Source organism: Alligator mississippiensis, chromosome 3, assembly GCF_030867095.1.
Source record: "Alligator mississippiensis isolate rAllMis1 chromosome 3, rAllMis1, whole genome shotgun sequence".
Taxonomy (NCBI): Eukaryota; Metazoa; Chordata; order Crocodylia; family Alligatoridae; genus Alligator; species Alligator mississippiensis.
Window position 1 is genome coordinate 277,593,732 of NC_081826.1, and position 22,155 is coordinate 277,615,886.

General features: G+C 45.9%; 1 protein-coding gene across 1 annotated transcript in view; it reads right to left on the bottom strand.

The window, feature by feature from the left end:
- EGFLAM (EGF like, fibronectin type III and laminin G domains) overlaps window positions 1-22,155 on the bottom strand; it is a 130,629-nt gene extending 108,474 nt beyond the window's left edge. Inside the window, exon 1 of the mRNA XM_019496071.2 lies at window positions 21,911-22,155. Within this exon, the coding sequence (XP_019351616.1) occupies window positions 21,911-22,025 (115 nt within the window). The 5' untranslated portion in view covers window positions 22,026-22,155. The remainder of the gene's footprint in view (window positions 1-21,910) is intronic.

The window sequence follows — 22,155 nt, forward strand, 5'->3', positions numbered from 1 at the left end:
GAGGCCCAGTGTTAGCGAGTGGCTTGAGAGACCAAGCCCGAAGGGGAGAGTCCCCTCGACTGGCCCATGCTGGGGCCAGGACCAGTGAGGGTCAAAAGGGCCGGGGGCCCTCCGCGAGGGACGCCTAAGAGCCGGGGGCCTGGGGTCCTGACTGGCCTTGAGGTGGGCCAGGGCTAGGTAGCCGAAGGTTCCGGGGGAATCACACCCAAGAGGGGAACAAGGCTTCGGGTGGGCGAGGTAGCCCAGGTGACGGCGGAGTGGCCGCCTGAGTAGGGAAGACCATAGTGGGGTCTTGCACGGAAGATTCTGGGGCCCAGTGTGGGGCCGGTGAGATGTTGAACACCATGATGCCATCTGCGAGGCTTGGGCTGCGGTATTAGGGGAGGTCGGAGCCGCAGAGCGCCCCTGGGCATCGGGGCAGTCGAAGGGCAGCCTCCCGCTTTAATTATCATTATAATTGAACTCATTATCATCAAAGGCGTGGCAGGCGAGATGAGCGGGCGGTTACCCAGAGACAGGTGGGCGGGCCATGAAGAGCTCGGCCCTGAGTAGGCCTGCTGTCACGGTGACAGGCGGGCGGGCCACAGAGTTCGGCCCCAGGAGGCCCCCTGTCACAAATGGGTTTGGAATTTTTTCATTTTGGAACAGAAAAATTTTGTTTTGAACTTAATTCTGCGTATTTGTTAATGCAAGTTAGTTTTGTCACAACCCAAGGGTGTGATTTTTGTTTGTGTGTGCTTCGGCACTGCTAAATTTATTTCCCGCCACTCGGAGCGTTCTTTGCAGGGTGCGTTTCTGGGCTGCAGAGAGGAAATGCACGGTGCACAGGAGTTCCTGCCACCTGCATGCAAATTTGTGTCCCACTATTGGCCAGTTCTAAATTATTCCCACGTGGCGGCTAGCGATTGGCTTGCTAGCCATATAAGAGACTTGAGTGGTTTCTGCCCAAGTTGGAGATCTCCGGAGGAGAACCCTGCAAGGGAGGACTCCATAAACATCTTGAGGAGAACTCTAGGTGAGCTGTGGAGTTTATCAAACCCTGCGTGTGCCTTAGAGCTGGCTATAGAGGTCTGATCAGCCTCTAGCCTCTCCCCGTCGCCGAATGATCCCTCGACGAACCCCTCCCTGCGCGCAAGTTCCACGGAGCCTAGCAAACTTTGTGTGAGTGTATTCGGAGCTCTTTGCTTCGAGTTATTTTCTTCGGTTGACACGATGGGCTCGCGGGTTTAGAGCCTTCAACCGGATTGGGCTAGAAGGTTCGCGTGGAAGGAACTCTAGTCCGCCTCTCTTCTTTTCTGTCTGTAACCGCAACTCAAGCAAGTTTTCCTGCCTGCACCGCAACCATCTTTGGTGTAAGTAAATAATCTTTAATCAACCACTAAACTTCTGTGCCTAATTCTAGCGCACCGCCTGCATTCCCCAACCCGGCGTGTCTGGGCTGCTGGCCACAGCCCGCTGCGCGCCCCCAAGGGCCTCGGACAGCTCCCGGCCCGCACAAGTTTCACTATCTAATATGCCAGTAGTAGTATAATATTAAATGTCATGAAACCATGTAAGAATTTTGAACATACAAAAGTAAAAGCAAACCCATTTACTGACATGTCATAATACAATAAAATGGAATAGTTAAAGGGAAAAGATGGCTCTGTTCACATACATCCACTTGCATCTCTGCAAAGATAGTAAACCATAGTTTTAGTTCTCTCATTCAGGAAAATTTTTTTAAAGAATTGCCATTATGGACTGTTACCATTATGTGGCATAATATAAATAGGCAAAATATTCTATTACTTGTTAGTCGTTCAATGCAGCTGCCAGTTAGTGCCAATTGAAACATCTACCTTTTTCTAAGTCAGTGTTTTAATGAAACAGTTTGAAACTTTGCCATTGAAATAGTAACAGTTACTACAAACATATGAGAACCCAAGAAAAAATAATAAAAATATAACATTCATAAAATGCAAAGCTAACTCTTGACAATTCAAAGTAAAATTTTCCAAAAAACCCCAGCCATTTCCCAAAATGCTCTTCACAAGTGATAATGACCTTACTCAACAGACTTTTGTTCCAGCTGCAATTTAGTTCAGCTGTATCTGTTTCCATCTCAAAGGTCTGAGGAAGGGTACTGGCATACCCCAAAATTGCCTAGGGCTGTGCGAAACAGCACCATTTCATTTCAACTTCCGTTTTGCCATTTCGACAAGGCAGTATTTCATTTCAAGTTTTGTTTTGTTTCGAAGCACTATTTTGTTTCGCTGAAACTGTTTTGCTGTTTTGATGTTTTGCCCATAGGTTATAACAGGGAAACACAACTACCTATAACTTAATCCTTTTTTGGCAGATTAATTTTTTTGAAAAGTGGTTTGTAAATTCAAACAAGCATTGAACCTCACTAACCTCATCACCAGAAGCTAACTTCCTACGGCCCAAAACACATTGAATGGATCCAGGCCATGCCATGCCAAGACATGCAAAACCTGCCAACAATATTTCCAGGATGGAGATATCTTCACAATACAATACAATACATATCTCTGTCAGGGCACCAAGTGCCCTGATGGAAAATACATGGAGACACCAAGCAACAACTGCGCACCAGAATAAGTGCACACTGAAAATCTATCAAAGACAACAACAGAACACCACCTGTCTCCAGTCTCTCAGGCCTGATCCTCAAAGGGAATTTACAAACCACTTTTCACAGATGAGCCTATGAACTGCACTTAATCAACTTCCTAGGTACAGAAACTCATGGACTCAATATAGACATTGGAATTCTGACAAACTACAACCTGCCAGACATCCGACTCCCCAGGTACCTCTCCACTTTTACCTGCTCAGCTACATCCCCCTTTTCCACCCCACCTAAGCCTGTCCCTCATCCCCTGATGCCCCCATTTCCACTTTCACTTACTTACTTTCTTGCCTGCATTGCATGCCACCCTCTGGCTTCTTTACTATTCCTTCCATCCAGGAACAGCGCACACACCAACTGCAGGTGCTTCCTCATCTTGACAGGGTTTTTCAACCCGAAAGCTGGCATCCCAGGGAGCTAAGCTGAGCTTACCTGGAACCTCACAACTCCACTGCAACCAGCAAGCCTCAGGCCTCTCAAAGACATGATGGGTCTGGGCTTTTCCCAACCAGGACTTCGTGTGTGTGTGTGTGTGTGTGTGTGTGTGTGTGTGTGTGTGTGTGTGTGTGTGTGTGTGTGTGGTGGCTGGAGGTTATGGTGCCTCCTACCAAGCTATCACCAGGAGGATCCTTGGTCCTGGCATTTTTGTGGCTGCTGCGCTGCCAGCAGTCCCACCGAAGCTGGCAGAGTGCAGGTCTAGTGGTCATGCCCAGGACCTGGGGCCGCCTCCTTCCCCATAACCCCAGCCCATACTTCCAAGTTCATCCTGGCATGGGAGCTCAGCAAGGACATCTTCCCTTATTGGCTGTTGATGCAGTGAGTGCCCACCTCCAGCTCTGAGAGTGGGGTATTAAATGGTTTTAAAAAAATGAAAAAAAGAAATGGGTGCAGATGGAATGAGGAGGGTGGCATTCACTCCATCTTCACCTGGAGCTTGGGGAAGCTCAGCAGTGGGAGGCTCACCTTGAGGAACACCAGCTGCTCCACCAAACCAGGATTCAAGCAGGTGCAGTGGGGTGTCACAACATCCCCAGCAATGCTGAACACCCTCTTGCTCAGAACACTGGTTGGTGGACAAAACAGGTGTTCCTGGGCAACCATAGCCAGATCCAGCCACATCTGGCTGCAGCTTGCCCAGTAGGCCAAGGGGTCACACAGCAAAGGTTCCCCGTCCTCAGCAAGTTAAGCAGACACCAAGGCCTGAGCACTACCTGCCTGATGGTGTGGTCTGGTGCCCCTGGACCCCACCATGGAAGCCATGCCCTTAGCCCACATTGGCAGTGCCTGCAGTGGAGGAGGAGATTGGATGGTGTACTGGCATGGGACACTGGATCCCCCTCTTCCATGTCCCTCCGCCTCCACCATCCTGACTCTCTTCACCAGCACCTCCGTCCATTGATCCAGGGTTTGGTTGCTGCATACTCTGCCCTTCACCCTCAGGTCATGCATGGAGGCCAAGACGTGGACCATACTGGACCACGAGAGATCAAGGCGTTGCCCAATGCCCTCCTTTAACCACCTCACCAATGCCTGCATGTCTGGTGACAGCGGCTTGCCCCAGCCAGGAACGTTGATCTCATGGAACTTCTCTATTTGGCTCTGAAGTTCCCTCACTACACAGATCACCTGGCTAAGGAGGGCACCACCAGCGCCGAGGGTCTCAGTGGCCTCGAGGAAGGGCTTGAGGACCACCAAGATCTGGGAGATGGTATCCCACTCAGCTCTGTTAAGGGAACCACTGATCCTGATCACCCCGAGCAAGGCCATCTCATGGATGATTTTCTGTTGCTCCACCAACCTCTTGAGCATCAGGTATGTGGAGTTCTACTGAGTCTACACATCCTGCATGATTTTGTGCTGCAGGATGTTCAGCTCTGCTTGTTTGTTCCACAGCACCTTGCCCCCCTTGATGCTTGGGTGGAAGTAGCCTGCCAGCTTCCTACGTTCTAAAATGAGGTTGCTGGTGCTTCTGGTGCCATCACCAGCAGCCCTGTCCCCCTCCAAGGTGTCCCTGACTACAAGGTGGAATTTGTGTGGAATCGCAAGGTGATCCACACCTTGTGGAATCAAGGGGGTGGAATCTCCCCAGTGCTCTGGGTGATCTCGGTCGCCCTTGCAACACACCCCCCCCTTTCTGTCTGCCTTTCCCCCACTGTTCCAGGGTGACCTTCCTCTGCTTTGGGGGGCCATGGGCTTTGGAGCGAGAGGGGGGCTTCCCTTTGGGCATGCTCTCACTGGTGCCAGGCTGAGGAGGAGCAAGGGCAAGGGGTAATGCCTGCAGAGATGCATCAGCATCCCCATGGTTCTCATGTGTTTTGTTCCCTTGTCCCAGCTGGTTTTGGCTTGGCAGTGCAGGCAGATAGCATATGTGGGATCATCTGCCAGGTCAAAATGATCCTAGACCACACTACTCACTCACTTCTGGGGTGTGGGTACGTGTGGATGCTGAAATTTCCACCTCCTCGGCAGGCAGAAGGACAGGAACAGGAGGAGCAGACTCAGCTGAGCTGCTTGCCTCCACAACCTCTACCTCAGCCTCCTCTGAAGTGCCTTCTGGGTAAGGAGACCTGGCTCTAGGGGAAATTTAGAGGCTCTGAGGGGTGTGGAGCACAAACTCATATGGCTCCCTCTCCTTCCCCAGAATTACTCTTGCTATGACACTCAGATCCAGCTCTTCCTATGGCACTGGAAGGCTCAGCATGGAAAATGAAATGGGGGTGGAGTAAGCTGTCATGCTGGTTCCGGTGCTGCTGCTTGTTGTCATGGTGGTGGTGGGGTTATGGCTGGTGCTCTTAGATGGGATGCAGACTCAGGCACAGGCAGTGACACTGGCACTGCCCCCCTCTCCTTGCTGCCTGTAGAACTGGAAGCCTCATCCCTGCTAGTTGTAGCAAAGAGGCTGCCTCTCAGTTTGGAGTTGGGATCTTACATCTCTCCCTCTACCCCCTCTTCTACCCCTCCCTGAAATCTTGCCAGCTGCCTTTCCAGCACGCTTCATGGTGTGTTTCATAGTGTCTTGTCTTTATAAAAATATATATGTGCCTTCCTATATAAATTCTACAGTACAATATCCAATATAATTATGAAATTCAAAAGACTAAAATCAATTAATATAATAATAAAATACAAGGGTCTAGAAAGAAAGCAAAAGGTATTGCAGAATCCCACTTGCTAGGCTAGCAAGTAGGAAATCAAATCAATAGTAGTAGCCATTGTTGTCTAACGCTCCTGAGCTTCTGGAAGATAGCTAAGTAACTGACCCCCAAGGCAGAAAGCAGACCAGTTCAAACAATGCTGCCTTTTATGCTGTTTTTCCATCCCTCCCCCAGAGCACTGGGATTGAAAGAGACCTCAGGAAAGGATCACAGTCACTGGCCAGATACATAGCCAATGTCAGAGCAGTCTTTTCCCCCCTCCTCCCCCTCCTCTCCTTACTTCTTGTTTCCCTGAAGGCAAACCCAGTTTCAGCATCAAAACTCAAAATGTTTCAACTGCCCTCATTTCACAGTTGTTTCAAAGCCCTTTGTTTCATTTTGATTTTGCTGTTTCAAGCTCGAAACGAGTTGAAACAGCATCAAACCAAAACAGCTGGCAAAATTTTGCATAGCCCTATTGCCTATATCTATACCAACCACAGAGTTGGTTCAATAAAAGATATCACCCCCAAGAATTCTTGCCCCTCACATTTTCCAAAAATGGATTTTTTTCATAATTTCTACAGGAATTATCAAACTCAATACAACTTCACAAAAAGAAACCCAGCACTTTCCCAGAAAAACTTTTAACAAAAATTTTCTACGGAGTTCTAAAATCAAATACATTAGGTCTGTTCATATTCTTGTCGAAAACAATGGGAACATTCTCATTTGTACAAAAATAAATAATGCTGGGCTATTTTCCCCAACAGACTGAACTAGGTTAAAAAGGACAATGCCATGGACTGAAGCCATGGTGACAAACCAAAAAGGTCAGGAAATCCTAAATGAAAAAAAATGCAGCATCTTTTCATTTTTCTAAAGCTTTTTCTAACTCCCACTGCTCAACAACCATATGTGAGAAAGCAAGAATCTCCTAGCCTACAACCAGTACAGTAAAGGTGATGGTGTCTAGATAACAGCATAATAGTAACTTATGAGATGACTGCAATGCTGTTTCTTTTACCCCTGGAGCATTTAGAAAAAATGCACAGCTTTGCTTTTCATCACATACAGTCATCACTTGGTGTGTCCTGGTTTTATTTTTTGGCATTGCTACAACACAGACATGGGCCTGAAAAGTATCTACAGGCAGATACCTTAGATCAGTAGTCAAAAACTTGTAAGAACCGTGGGCCAGAACAACCCAGCTCTGGTTTGATGCAGGCTGGGTGGCTTTGGTGGCATGTCAGTGGAGGGGGTGGGGGGAAGCACATCAATGCAGACAACTGGGAACTGTACCTGCTTCTCCCAGCCACCCCACCCTCATACTCCTTGGCTGCATATCTGCTCAGCTTCCAGCTTATGGTGCGGGCTGTGCCGCAACTGGGGAGATGCAAACTGCCTCTGCTCTCTCCTCCTTCCCCAAGCTGCAGTACGGGCGCAGCTGCCACTTTTGCCCCCCTCCCCCTGGCTGCAGTGTGGACACAGCTTTCAGACAGAGCTTTCAGCTCTCCCCACACTGCAACTGGGAAGTGGAGTGGTGGGGGGGGAGTGGAGTGAAGCAGCAGCAGCACAGACACAGGTTGCAGCTCCCCAGCCTTGATACAGTCCCTATGGGCTGGAAGATGAGGCCGCATGCAACCAAGAAGCTGGGGGCAGGGAACCTAGAAGTAGCAACAGCACAGTTGCGGGCAAAACTCTGCAGGCCTATGGGTCGGATCTGTCCTACAGGCTGTATGTTGATGACCCCTGCCTTAGGTAAAGGCAGATACCTTAGCTAGATCGTGGATTCCATCAAGGACCTAAGGATTAATTGTTAAAATACAACAGAGGGAAATGGAGCCTGTATGGGGTAAACTAAAAAGGTGTGAGGAGGATAGAGTCCATCCCACCCTAACCCCAATCTTATTTCTGCTCTACCAGCCTAAGGTCTGGAATAGCAACTGCTGTTTCACTGTGCCATATCCTGAAGGTTGGCAATGTTCTTTGGTGGCAGGCCAAAAGGACCCAGCTCAGGCCCAAGGTGAGCCAGTGCTAGGCCCTGGCTGCTCCTGCCACTGCCTCCCTGTCAAGACATGGGCAAAGCTCCCTGCTGCCCACCTGAGGCATAGGCAAAGTTTCCCATCACTTAGCCATAGCAGAGGCAAAGCTCTCTTCTGCCAAAGGCCCTGACATCAAATACAGGTATTCCTCACTTAACATTGCCCTGGTTAATGTTGTTTCGTTATTATATCACTGATCTATTAGAGAAAATACTCATTTAAAAGTCTCACAATGTTCGGTTATAATGTTGTTTGGCCGCTGCCTGCTAGTAGGCAACTACTGTGACGTAACTGGATTTGCTTAACATTGTTTTGCTTAAAGTCACATTTTTCTAGAATATAACTATGACATTAAAGTGAGGGGTAGCTGTACTACTGAAGTCCCTGGCTCTGCAGGCTAGATTTAATGGCTTTGTGGGCCAGATACAGTGTGCAGCCATGAGCTGCCAACCCTGCCCTAGGCCACCAGATTTACAGAATAGAAGATATAGCCTGTTCCCTGGCCCCAGTAACATAACTAAGGGGAAAGACTGGGGCAGCAGCCCTGCACACTTACTTGGGGTGAGGGTGTTGCCACTGCCCAGGCCACTGTTGTGTCTTTGCCTCACCCAACTGCAATCTGAACAACTCAGAGTGAACTCACAGGTCACAGTCCTGCACAGATGTTCCAGCCTTTCACTGCTGGATTTGAATGAAACAGAGGGTGGTGTATGTATTCCCTGTACACTGGTGAATTATACTCAAGAGGAATAACTCCAAAGTCACAGCAATTCTAATACCTGTCCCCCAGTATCCAAATTCTAACAGCAAGGACTGGGAGCACTGGGAACATGAGTACTGTGCAGTGGGGAACTTTACCACTGTTACTGAATGGTGCCCCTAGCATGTGGTTTTGGGGGGGAAAATTACAGTGAAGAGCTAAGTGGAGCTTCTACCAACTAGAATCAGCTGAAGAAGTCAAAGCAGGGACATGTGAATGATCAGAGAACTTTCCAGAGCACAAACTAGATTCTCGAACTGATTTGCTGTTTGCTCCAACCCTTCCCTGTCACTCCCACACAGTTTTTTTCATCTCAGCTTCATTCCATACTTATTTCAGCTTTGTCCCGTCTCTGTTCCCAGGAACCTCTTTCTTCCTCTTAGCTGATCTCCTCTTAATTAAATCCATATTCCCCCACTAAAACACTGTGGAACTAATATGATCTTTCCTGCCATCACATAGCTCAGCCCATCTGTGTGTTCTACACATTTCTCCACCTTGTGTCGAATGCGTCCATTTAGACAGCAAGCTCTTTAGGGCAGGGATGATGTCCAACCCTGTACTTGCACAACATGCAGCATGGCAGAGCTCCATTCCTGTTTGGGTCATACATACTCCCAGTAGAGGTGCACTGATACAATGGTCCGATATCGGATCGGCATCAATATAAAGAAAATTGACTATATTGGAAATTGGCCTGACGGCCAATAATTTGGTCGATAAATTCCCATGCATGCGTGCTGCTGCAGTGCGGCATGCAGGCAGCAAGGAGCACAAACTGGCAGCGTGAAGAGCTGTGTGCAGCTGGTAAGTCTGTTGTGGTGAAAGTTGGGGGAGGGAAGAGGCGTGGGGGGGTAGATCAACGCCCCACACGGTGAGGGAGGGAGTAGGGCTGGGGTAGGCACGGCCCAGTCAGGGCAGGGTGGGCGCAGGACAGAGCAGCTCATCTGGGGGGCGCAGGGAGAAGGGGGGGGCTGGCTCCCACCACTGTGTGCAGTTCATTTGGAGGCTTGTCTGGAGGCTCCTGCAGCTTGTCCAGGAGGGCATGGGGCAGGGGTGGGGCATGTGCCCCTGGATCTGCATGGGGCAGGCTGGGCAGGCTGCAGTTGCAGGCTGCGGCTGGGGTTGGGGGGTGCGCTGCACTGTGCTCAGGGCAGATGGCAGTGGTGCTGAAAGAGGGCTATGGGGGGGAGCCAAAATTCGGGGTGTCTGCAGTCTCCCACCCCGTAGATCTCCTTCCAGCACTGCCACCACCCACCCCAAGCAAAGTGCTGCAGCTTGCCCAGTGCAGATTTGGAGGCACACGTCCTTCCCATGTCATCCTGGATGAGTGGCAGGAGCAGCAGCAGGAGCATCGTTGGGAGCCGCCCTCTCCTGCCCATGCCCCCCAGATGAGCTGCAGCTCTGTCCCACGCCCCACCCCGCCCCAGCTGGGCAGCATCTACCCCAGCCCCACTCCCTCCCTCACTGCAGGGGACATTGATCTGCCCCCTCCCCTTTCACCACCACAGACTTACCAGCTGCATGCAGCTGTATCAGAAATCGGACTGGTATTGGCTGATATGCTTCCTTAAAAATCAGCTATCAGTATCAGCCCCAAAAATCTTTGATGGGAGTTGGGGTTCACCGATAATGTCACAATTAACAACAATAACAGGTATTGCTAATGGTGATATGTACCTGTTTCTATATATACTATACACAGTACAGTATCTGTCTCAGGTACATGTAAAGCGACTATCATGATTGTATTTAAAGCTTGAGAGGAAAGGCATGAGAGAGAAGGAACTGAAGCAAGAGTGAAATGTAGGGAATCCCATTTAAAATACAGGTACAATGGCCTAGTATTTCCTTTGTCATGGCATTTCTTTCTTTGTCTGCATTCTTCAGGATGCACAAGAGAGAAAAAGGAGCAAGAAGCCCTTCCTCATGCCTCGTGGTTTCATTTTTAGGGCCCTGATTCAAAAAAGTATTTAAACACATGCTTAGCATTAAGTATCTGACTTCAAAAGGATTTAAACAAGTGCTTGAAGTTAAGTATATATTTAGAGCACATTTCCTGTATACAGATACTTTCTTGAACCCTAGGATAGTCCTTGTACTAAGAGAACACAAAGATATTACATACTACCAGCATCAGTTTTTCTGAAGTGAGCAGACAGCAAAGCCATGAAGGCAGGGAAGGGATCCAACATTGCATGCTCTTTTAAAGAAGCACAGTTACCATGTTTACCTGCACTTCTGGACAAAACTATATCTACTTGAGAAGCAATGCCTGGAGCTTCCACATTGCAGCAGCATGCCCATATCAAGCCATTCTGTATTTTTAAGTGAAATATTTACATGACACTATGGTATATTTTGACATGTATAGTAGAAGTTATATCCGCTGTATGAAACAAGTGTGTCACAAATGTGCTGTAATCTGTCATCTCCTAACAAGAAAGGATTAAGGGCTTCTCCAAAACCTAACTACTTACACGAGTTCTGTGCCCAGTCTTGAGAATCAGATTTCACCAGAGGTGTAGACAAATTGGAGAGTCCAGATGAGAACTACAAGAATGAGAAAGTTTTAGAAAAAATGATCTATCAGAGAAGTTTGAAGGAAACAGGCCTGTTTTGGATAAAACCACCAAAAAATTGAGGAGGAACAAGATAATGTTCTTCCAATATGTAAAAAGGATAATATAAGGAGGACAGTGATAAATTGTTTTTCACATCCACTAGAGGCTGAACAGGAAGAAACAGGATTAATTTGAAGCAAAGACAATTTAGGTTAGATAAGAACCACTTTTCTAATTCTAGGGACAGGTAAAAACTAGGCCAGGTTTTATGAAATCTCTGTCATTGGGGCTAGGGACAGACATTACACATAAACTGGTCTAAGTGATCAGAAACTCATTTAAACCTGTAACAGAACGTAAGTTCAGTGCACATAAACCAGTTTCAAAAGGCCAGAAACTGGTTTAAGATAAACCTAGTTGAATGTAGTATCAGACTTAACTGATTTGGGTCAAACCAGTTTATGCAATGTCTGCCCCAGATCCCCTTCCTGGTTTAAGTTAAACCAGAGTCCCCCAGCATCCCAGATGCTTTGCAGCCCTGGGTTGGCCTGTGCTGTCTGTGCCAGATAACAGGGCTGGCCCATCCCTCTGCTCCCTAGCCAGAGCTCCGGAGGAGACTGCAGGCACAGCAGCATCTGCCTGGCTTGCCCCTGGCTCGCCTCTTCCCCGCCCCCCCCTCCAGTGGCTGATCAAGCAGGGATCCCCCCTCACTACCTCCCATCTCTGACAGCACAGACCCCAGCCCCACAGACCCAAGCTGGCATGTGATATGCTAGCTAATGATGAGAGGGGTGTGTGTGTGTGTGTGTGTGTGTGTGTGTGTGTGTGTGTGTGTGTGTGTGTGTGTGTGTGAGAGAATCCAATTTCACTGGGACAGGACAAAGGCAGACAGGACAGTGTCCACTTAGGGCTTTTTGGAGCAAATCAACAGGTCAGCTAGTAATGTCCCTCTGTTCCTTCCTTGGAAAAAGTGGTTTAAGAAGAGTGAACTAATGAGAGAGGCTTTTGTTTCCTTGATGGCTGCTAAATGCCGTGTTATCAGTGCCCTGCTGGCTCCCTCACCTGCCAGGTTTGCTGCAGACAGTATGAAGAAGCGGGGAGAGGGAGATTGGAAAGCTCAGTATCATCAATAGATGCATCCACTAAAACACCCCTGCCTTTGCCTCAGAGTGCTAGCCAGAGGCTCGGGGCTGGCAACACTCCTGCCCCTTGAGCAGCAAGCAGGGAAAATCTTGGGACTGTGTAGGCAGGGTGGAGGTTTACACCCCTCCATAATCAGAGCATCCTCCCGGGACCTGGCCACATCCTTCCCTTAGCTCAGCACTATGGAAAGGAAGGGAGGGAATGCTCTAGCACCCCCTGGCTTCTAGCCTGAGTCATTGCAGCCATAGTCCTGCATTTCCTGAGCCCAGAGGGAATACCTGTGCACTTGCAAACCAGTTCAACCTAAGCAGGTTAAACTAATCTGCAAAGATTGAATCAATTCAGGCTCAGGATTTTTGAATGTCTGTCCTTAGCTTGGAGGGTTTGAAGAACAGGTAAAGAAACATCTAAAATGGATGGTCTATATCAGTGGCATTCAACATTTTGGCTTTACATGCTAGGATCAGTCCAGCTGCACATGCCAAGATAGGGCCCCGAGGCCCCATGCTGCCTCCACCCTGGCCCCCGCTTGCTGCAAGTGGACTCCAGAACTCCATGTGCTGGGATGGGGCACCCTGCTGCCCCACACGACCCCATGTACTGGGATCAGGGCCCAGGCTACTCCTGCCCAGCCCTGCATGGTAGAATTAGGCCCTGCACTATGCTGTGTACCTGATTCAGCGTGCACAAGGATCACAGTCCATGGGGAGCCCCATGGGATAAATGACATGGCACTGTGGGCTACATCTGGTCTGTGGGCCAGGGGTTGAGCACCGCTAGTCTATATACAGTTATCTGACCTCAGTACAGGGGGCTGGACTAAAGTGACCTCTTGAGCTCCCTTCTAGTCCAACATTTATACAATTCATCTACTTTTGCAATAGTCCTATTTAACATATGTAAGGGAGAGCCATCAGTCAAAGAGCAATTTTTTCCTCTCCCTAGCTAATGTACCTACCTGGTACCCATCACCACGTGCCATGTAAGTATTGGAGCACTAGTGGCACACACATTGTGTGCTACAGGCAACTTGTACACAATTTATTGATGTTACAGGTATTCAGTGATATTCTGAATAGCATCAAGTTGACAGAATTTGATGTTAGAACAATTAGGCAAAAAGAGATATCCAAAAAGGGGTTTGTTATTATACCATCAAAGACAGAAAGAGGAAGATAAGTGAATTTAACCACGCAGTGCTTTAAGTCCACAAGTAATTAATATATGGTATTTCCTGCCAATTTACTGTGTGAAGTGGGCTATTACTACCCTGAAATTAAATGATAAATATAAGGATAAAAGTCAGTCATCTGCATTACCAGAGTATTCCTGTCATGACTATGACAGTAAGGATAGCTGCAGCTCAGAAGCTTGGTATTTATTATCACAAAAATACAGTTTTATAATATAGAGTTTAGGGCTTCTTAAAATGTTATAACAGCCGAATAACCTTTAAAATCCTTTGCCCCTCCATCATCATCACTTAGAGGTGCATTTATCAGGATTTAGCTATACAAAGCTTATTACCTTCAATAAGAATTGTGGCTCAATGGCTCCAAGCTGCTTGGAAAATGTTCCCCTTGCTCTCTCACTAAATCTCTTCACTTCATCTCTACAACATTTTCTTTTTTTCAATGCTTCTTTAAATCTGGTTTCTTTACTTCAGCATAATAAATAAAATTCAAACTGAGCACCTGAAGCTGTAACCTGCTCCAAGCAAACAGCTAGATGTCAGGTAAAGAAACCATACAATCCATATACATACATTTTCACATTCTCTCACCCACACAGGTAAAAAAAAAAATATGGATACTGAAAGCTCCTGCAAAACCAGAATATTTTGATTACTTGGAGCCTCTGCAAGCCCTTACTCTAATCATTTCCAGTGAACTGAGCAAACTATTTGAGGACCTCCCAGAGGGGATGACAAAAAGGAAGATGCAAACTTCTTTGGAACACAAGCTTGGCCTCAGGCCTCCACTTCAGCTTTGCCTGACTAATATTCATGGTGGTAAGACTAAGTAACTCAATATTTGTTACAACCTAATGCAAATCACCATCTCCTCTGTGGAGAGTGCAACCGAGTTTAGACAGACCATCATGGCAATCTAGATTGATAGATAGAAAAAGACAGCGGAAGCATGTGGGGGAGGGGCCAAGGCAAACCTTTACATATCAGAAAAAATGCTGTATGGAATACAGATTTTCAATAGCAACTGGTGATTTGGGGTGCGGTGTCTTAAATTTGGTTGCTCAACTAGAGACAGGCTGACGGGATCCCAATTTTTAGAAAGTTGTGCACCCATCCTCTGAGAATAAGGGCCCCTTCAGGCGTCTCTCCCAAAGCTTAGGCATGACAATCAAGTCACTTTTGAAAATGTAGATCTCAAGTGTCGTCTGTGTTTGCAACTGCATCCTGCTTCAATAGTAAGAGAAGACTGGAGAAATCAGAATCAGCAGGAAGTGGAAATTCAAGTTTACAGGTGCCTCTGGCAGGAGTAATGATGTCTAGCTTATTGAATTCCATTAACAAGCCTACACCAAGAATCAAATTCTGTACACAAACTGGAGAAGAAGCTGGCACAATGAAATGATGATTTAAGCTAAGCCTAAAGAGGATAGGAAGAACTGATTGTGTAGTTATGACATAAAATGAAATGTGGGAAATCTCTGGTTTGGTGCTTCCACAAACTTACTTCATAATTTTGAAAATGCCACTTGATCTTTCTGTGCTCAGGTCTCTGTCTATAAAACAATAACAACGCACTTTCTTTCTCCCACCCCTAGTCTGTCTCACAGTCCACAGTCTACCTTACAGTAAATCCTTGGATTGAAGGGAGGTGGTCTTTTAGGATATTTCTATATGACTCAAGGCAGCATGCAAGCTAACTCCATATGCTACCTCCTAAATTACTCGTACAATATATGCAATATGCCTTTAAGTTTGCTTTACAATTTTTTTATTTTAACACCTTGTAAATAATTGTGCAGGTGACACATTAAGAGTGAAGAAAGTGTATTGCTCTACGAGAAGAATATCAAGCAGTTCTCAGTCTGAGTAGCGAAAGCTAAGCTCTCAAAGACTGCTCCATCACGCTCAGAAAGTTCACAAGATTCCACATCCGAATCCCCCCCATGCCTCCCTTGATTTTTAGTCATTGAAAATTGTTGGCATCTGTGATCCTGCAGTCAATATCAACACCTGTGAACACTTGGAATATTGCAATGCGAGGTGTCTTTCTAAAATTAGTGAAAACAAACATACTGTGAATGTACAACATGCTGTTTTCAAATACAGAAGACACTTAATCTCTCCTGATGTGTCCCAGGAATTTATGAAGTTTTAAAACAAAGCTTGTTTTGAGTTAGCTGAGCTCAAAAATCACCTGGGAAAAAAAATCCTCATCGTACTTCAATATACACTTAGAGTCCCTTGATAATCAAGGGAAAAGTTTTGAAGAAATTTCCCAAAATTAAATCCTGAAGCCTCAGAAATCTCTATCTAACCATTCATTTTGGGGAAGAAAAAGTTATTGAAAATAGGGTTTAAGGACCAAACATTTGTGACTTTAGTGAAAACATTGTTCAGACGCTGAGAGCAAGAAATTACCACTTGGAACAGAAATGCGAACTATTTCATATACCACACGATGGATAATAACAGAAGAGGACGACATCTTTCAACTCTATAACAACAACTATAACATGATGAATAGTATTTAAACAACTGCAAATCTCTCCCTCTCCATGCATGTCCCTCACACACACGGATTACAATTCGGGACCTACCGAAAGGTAGGCCGCACGTGGGTGATTTAACAAGCTGATCACAGTGCTCACTGCCATTTTTATGGTTTTTCACAGTGAGACCCGCCCCCCCCCCACAAACACTGCTGATTGGCTGAAGGGCCCGAGCAGTGGCCCACCCCTCACTGGCAACTGGCTGAGAGGGCTGCCCTTCAGGTGGCCTTGCCCCTCACAGCTGATTGGCTGAAAGGGCTGCCATTCGTGGGGTTCCACCCCTAGTCAGTGGTTGCCAGAGAGGGGTGGGGTCGCACGGTGGGCAGCCCTCTTGACCAATCAGCGGTGGAGCGAGGAGGTGGCAGCCACCATCTTGGCTCCCTTTCGGTGTGCCAATAGCCATGAGAACTGTTCCCTCCAACTGGGGAAGCAGCATTTTATTTTTAGTAAGTTTTTTTCCCCCTGGCAATTCCACCAAAAATCACAGGGAATGCCACTTTTCCCAAAAACCACCTCAAATCACAGTTTCCACAAAAAACACAAAATTGAGATTTGAGTAGCTCCCTAATTATAACTATTTAGCCATTTTCCATTGTGGAGTAATAGGCATAGTTCCGTTGGTGATAGCTGTCTGTGCGACATGATAGGGGAAAGCCACTTGGCTGATGATACAAAGAAGAACAAGTATATGAGATCAGAAGGAGGGATGAAAGAAAGAGCCCTTTGGATGAGGGAAGGATGAAAGAAGCATCAATGAGGAAGAAGATGGAACAACACAGGCCAAGGGCCTAGACAAATTCATTCATAAGGTACAGGGCCGAAAGACAAAATTCTCAACCTGTTTGTGTACTGTGGTTCCTATATGTATGGTGGCAATAGTGGAGGTAGGTGACAAAGCTTTGGGCCAGCAGATCCTAACGATGCAGACAAATTAGATGTGCTCTGGTCACCTCACAGGTTGTATTTGTGCATGATGTTTGTCTCACTACAAAGACCTCCAAATGGGTTCTCTCTGCCCCCTATGCTTTTCTTCCTATCCCATGTTAGTAACTTATGGGGAAAAAGTATGCTGCTTTCACTCATTCCAATTGAGTGGCACTATAATTCCACTGACTTCAATGGAATTAAAAAACATCAAAACAACAAAAACTTGTAGCCCATTGTTCCATGATGTCCTTTTAAAAAACACTTTGTAATAAAAACCCCTTCATATAAAGTTATCGATGCATGTGTCTAAAATAAAATCAAATATAATATGGATAATCTTCCCCAAAACTAAAGAGCTCATCTTGATTTGTGACCCATTAATATGCATATTTCCACCCTCTATATTTAGCAACACTCCTTCACAATAAGCCACATTTACCACTTCTCTTCCAAAACTTCCTTATCCAACAATAAATCATCTTTGCCCTTTTATTGGCATGCAAATCAACTACTTGCAAGCCACTGAGCCAAAATGTGACCCCCAGCTAGACTGCTGTCCAGCAGAATCTAAAACACTTTTAAAAAACACCGCCCCATAAATCAGCTTCCTTTCCAAAGAAAACATCATTCTTTCTACACAGAGAACCAGATTTTCAAAATAGCTCAGACTTACTTAAGACTTGATTTGCAAAAATCCCAAAAGTGAACTCCTTAGAATATGTGACCACTTAAATGGGATTTGGGTTCTTAAAAAAATTCTGACCCAGCTGTTGAAGACTGAACATTTAGGAAAATCTGGCCTTGTCATTCACATCAGTGGAGAACACCAGCGGAAAACCCAAGCTTAATGTTTGCATTTATTTGTAATCATAATAAAAATATGATCCCAAAATATCAGAAATGAAAAATGAGTCTCATCTTCTTTGTGTAGCTTTATTCAGTAGCCTTGCAATTTTCAGGCTTTTGCTGATTAATGTACACTGAGGTATACAAAGAAGGAACAATGCTACATATTGTTATGCAAAGTTACTAATGAGATCTGTTATTAGCCTAAGAGGTCTACTCTCCCCTCTGTGCCCACAGGTAATTATGGTATCACTAAGCTCCATTCTGTTATACTATTATTATTATTACACATGGAATGAAAGTATGTTCAAGCCTTTTCAGCAACAGGTCCACTGAGGTTTAGAATGAAAATAAAACAGAGCCCTCCATAAAGCAAAACCAATGAAACAGTCTGGCTGTGCAACAAGGAACATAAAGTGATGACTTTATATTTGAAACAGCATTTCAGAGTGCAGGATTTTGGGAACTCCAACCTATTTTGTTTATTGTTACACACAGGCTCTAGCCTGCCTCATTCTAACCACTTTTAAAATGTGCCCAAACTCCCATTTCCTCATCCATAATAAATATAAAATGTGACTGTAAATGTGTTGAGCAATCAGGATGTTTTCATTTTGACCACCAAAGGTACTCAATTCTTGAAGTTTAATTTAGCAAGTTTATTTGTAGCATTTTTACTGTTTATTTTACTTTCACCTTTACAAATAGATTTTTCACTCACTCACTTTCTAGGGATTACAAAATTGATCTTTGTAAGCCAGCCTCTGAATGAAAACTTGGAGAAAAAAAATGAGGTGAGTTTGACTACTTTTTTTTCTTCTGACCTGCAAGACCTCTCATTCAGCTATCATTATTGAAGATGAACTGGTTTTATCACTGCTGTCTCAACATGACCTTTTGGTTGTACCTCAGATACAATTCCTGTACAAGTCCCATTTTCTATTGGTATTAAAAGGGCAAAAGAAAAAAAAAACTTTTTACTATCTTATCTCTTCCTCACCCACTACTTCTTGATGTATGAGTAAATGATACTTGCCTTTCATTCTAACCTTCCAACATATGATAAACAGCAGGAATGAAGCAGAGCTGCATGTTACCTAGAACTATACCTGTTCTCAGCGTATTGAAAATGACATTTCACAGCATGGACTCAATCTAAGGCTTCTTGAAAACCCACAATTCCAATAGCCTTTGGCAGCATGTAGGTGGGATTTAAATTACATACTGCTGCAGACAAACTCTCCAGGGGATTTCCTTCTCCAAACCTTGCTGCAATGTGGGTTTTCAAAAGTCTGTACATGCTTTGTAGAATTGTTGCCACACAGAAGTGGTATCTTTTTGTATACAGAAGCAAGAAAATGAATTATTGAATCATTCAATGCACTTGAAATAGAATCACTTATAAAAAATGGAATTCTATTAACAGAAAATATCTAAGCAGCAAAACTAGGGCATACATAATACACTGGTATTAACTGACTTCCACAACACTACGAATGTATTTTTTTCCAGACTTAAAGCTACTTTAGATTAATACATATGAAGAAATATTCACCAAATCAAATGTTCTGAAGTGTATTAATCCCAGGTTGAAGAACAAAAAAATAAACCAACAACATAGTAAGAGCTTTACAAATATTTCTACATGTATATATGCAAGGTTAGAAGAAATAACATTACTGCACATCTGATTTTTTTGAATGCAAACCACAAATCATCTAATTCACAACCACTGTCCATCTCATTCATTACACCACTCAGTACCACCTATTGTGGATGATAAGGATCATGGAACCAGATCTCTGAAAGGTAAGGTCAGATCAGAAAAATTGACCATCTGTCCAGTAAAGCCTTCAAGCGCAGGTTGTATTTTAGTATTATGTTTCCAACTATACTGGCATTTCTCACAACAGCAAGGGAATATAGCAACTAAGAAAAACACCTAAAACGATTAATTTAAAAAAAACCTAAGGATCTGATCATGCAAATGTTTTATACTCCCCCCTCCTACCTCCAGCCACCTACACAAGACCCTGTCAAATTTTCAGTCAATCTGAATCAGTACATAAAAGTGATCCCAGTAAAGTCAGTGACACTACACTTACATCAACTTCAGATAATGAGATACAGCACAGTGTTTTGGTATGCCTGGTCTCAGCCAGAAGTATTTCCTATAATCACCAGAACATTATAAATTATGCATATGTAAATAGAAAGAGTCAAACCTGATGGATTTACCATTTCTTGGGTCCCATCTAAGAGTTCATATTTTACATTTCCATTAATGTACAGCAGAAAGATGACAACACTGAAGGCTACAGGCTGTGTAAGTGTTTTAGTCAGAATCTGCACTTCTAACTTTCAAGCACCAAAAACCATATACCGCCCTTGATCTACATGCAAAAAATCCCTTTGACATCAATGGGAGTTCTGCTGCATATCAAAGGTAGTGCGCAGTCCTCACAGGACTAATGGAAGCTTTGCAATAATTTATACTGGTTCACGTTATTCTCCAACAAACTGTACAAACATGTACAGCAACTTTATAATTATATTTTGATTCCTGTCCAGGGTCTTTCACTGGTGCGCCAGTCCACTGCATGCTCCATGTTTCATTGCCATAGGAGTAAAAGCGATACCCAGAATACTCTGGTGACACTCATTCACTAAGGAAGGAAACTTCCCATTCTGGAGGAGGTTCACCTGACTGTTCACTACAATACCACAAATTACTGAGCAGACTCCGCTTCAAGGGAAACCAATAAGAAGGTTGCCAGTTCAGTAGCCACAAGACTTGGCTCTTGAACTGGAACAAATTGAATCAACCTGTACTAGAAAGTGACAGAATGGCCAGGTCCTGTAACACCACTGACTTTGATGGAGCTTTCTCTAATTTAATTTACTGTACAAAGACCATATAGAAACCTTTGCCCAAATGTCTTGTCAATCAACAAAGACAAAAAGGAAACATGGAGAAAAAACTTTTAGATTAAAAGTAATAATGCTTAATATATGTGCTTAAAGTAAAAGTATTTAGGCAGCATATTGAAAGCTGAACAAAAAATGTACTTACATACACCTGTCATGGCTAGGATTTATGCAAGAGGACACATTTTAATTCAAAATACTGCTGCAAAGAGATATTTGAGAATTCAACTAGCAAAGTAAGAAAAACTCCAACCTGGCTGCTGCACGGATAGCTGACAGATTAAGAAAACCTGCCTAATCCTATATTTGCATCTACTGTTGTTCTGCTGGGAATGAATGAAAGAGACCGGCGTGGCTCAGAAGCACGCAGGGGGATGTATAGTCTTGCTCAAGACAAGTAGCAGGCAATAACAGAAAGCAGAATGTGCAGCAAGGCTTTCTTTCCTGAGCTGGCCAGACAAGTTAATTTTCAAATGGAAGTATCATGAACCAATAAAATATTCAGCAGCCATATGAGAAACTACTAAGTGGGCTGGATCCGGCTCAGGGATTAAAAACTCCTGTGGAGCCCAGACTGGCAGGAATCAGAGCCACTGTTTTGTTTTGTCTTGACAGGTTTCCCATCTGGTTCTGTTTCCCTCCTCTGGGAAACACCGGTTTGGAAAGCAGGGGCCCTTCTCTGCAACGTCTGGAAGCAAGGGCTGCTTCCCCACTCTCCCAACAGATTAACACCCCCCAATAAAAACAGTTTGCGTTTCTGAATAAATCTCTTTTATTTGGAGTTGGAACAGGAGCCTCGCTGGCAGGACCCAGCCTCATCCTTCCCACCCACCACTGCCCTCCTTGGACATGACAGACAACGAAAAACCAAGGAGGAAACGGGAAGGGAGAGGGAGCTTCCACCCAGCTGCTTCTCAAGCCTTCCCAAGCCCCTGGTCTGCCGACGTCCTGATCCCAGCGCGGCTCCAACCCGCCTCCAGCCTCCCTGCAGTCACCTGTCCTCGGCCGAAAGGCTCCTGCGCCCGGCCGCGGCCCCAGGGGGCAGCCCGCTCCCTCGGCGCGCGCTCAGCCGGGCGCGGGGAGGATGCACCAAAGCAATAAGGAAAGAAAGCAAGCGCGGAAAACACCCCCCCAACCCCACCCCACCCCAAGGAAACGCTGCCAGGCGCAGCGCCCGCGCGTCCTACCTGGGCGCCGGGCTCCGGCTCTGCGGACGGCGGCCGCCTGGCCCAGGCTGGCAGCCAGGAGCAGCAGCGCGAGGCCGCGGCAGCGCCGGGTCCCGGGGCGGCTCCGCGGCTCCATGCGCCCCGCGGCCGCGCGCGCCCAAACTTCGGGGAAGTTGCGGGAGCGGGAGCGCGGCGGCGGCGGCGGCGGCAGTGGGGCGGCGAGCAGCGGCAGGGCTTTTACGCGCGCGGGGCGGGGGAGGAGGCAG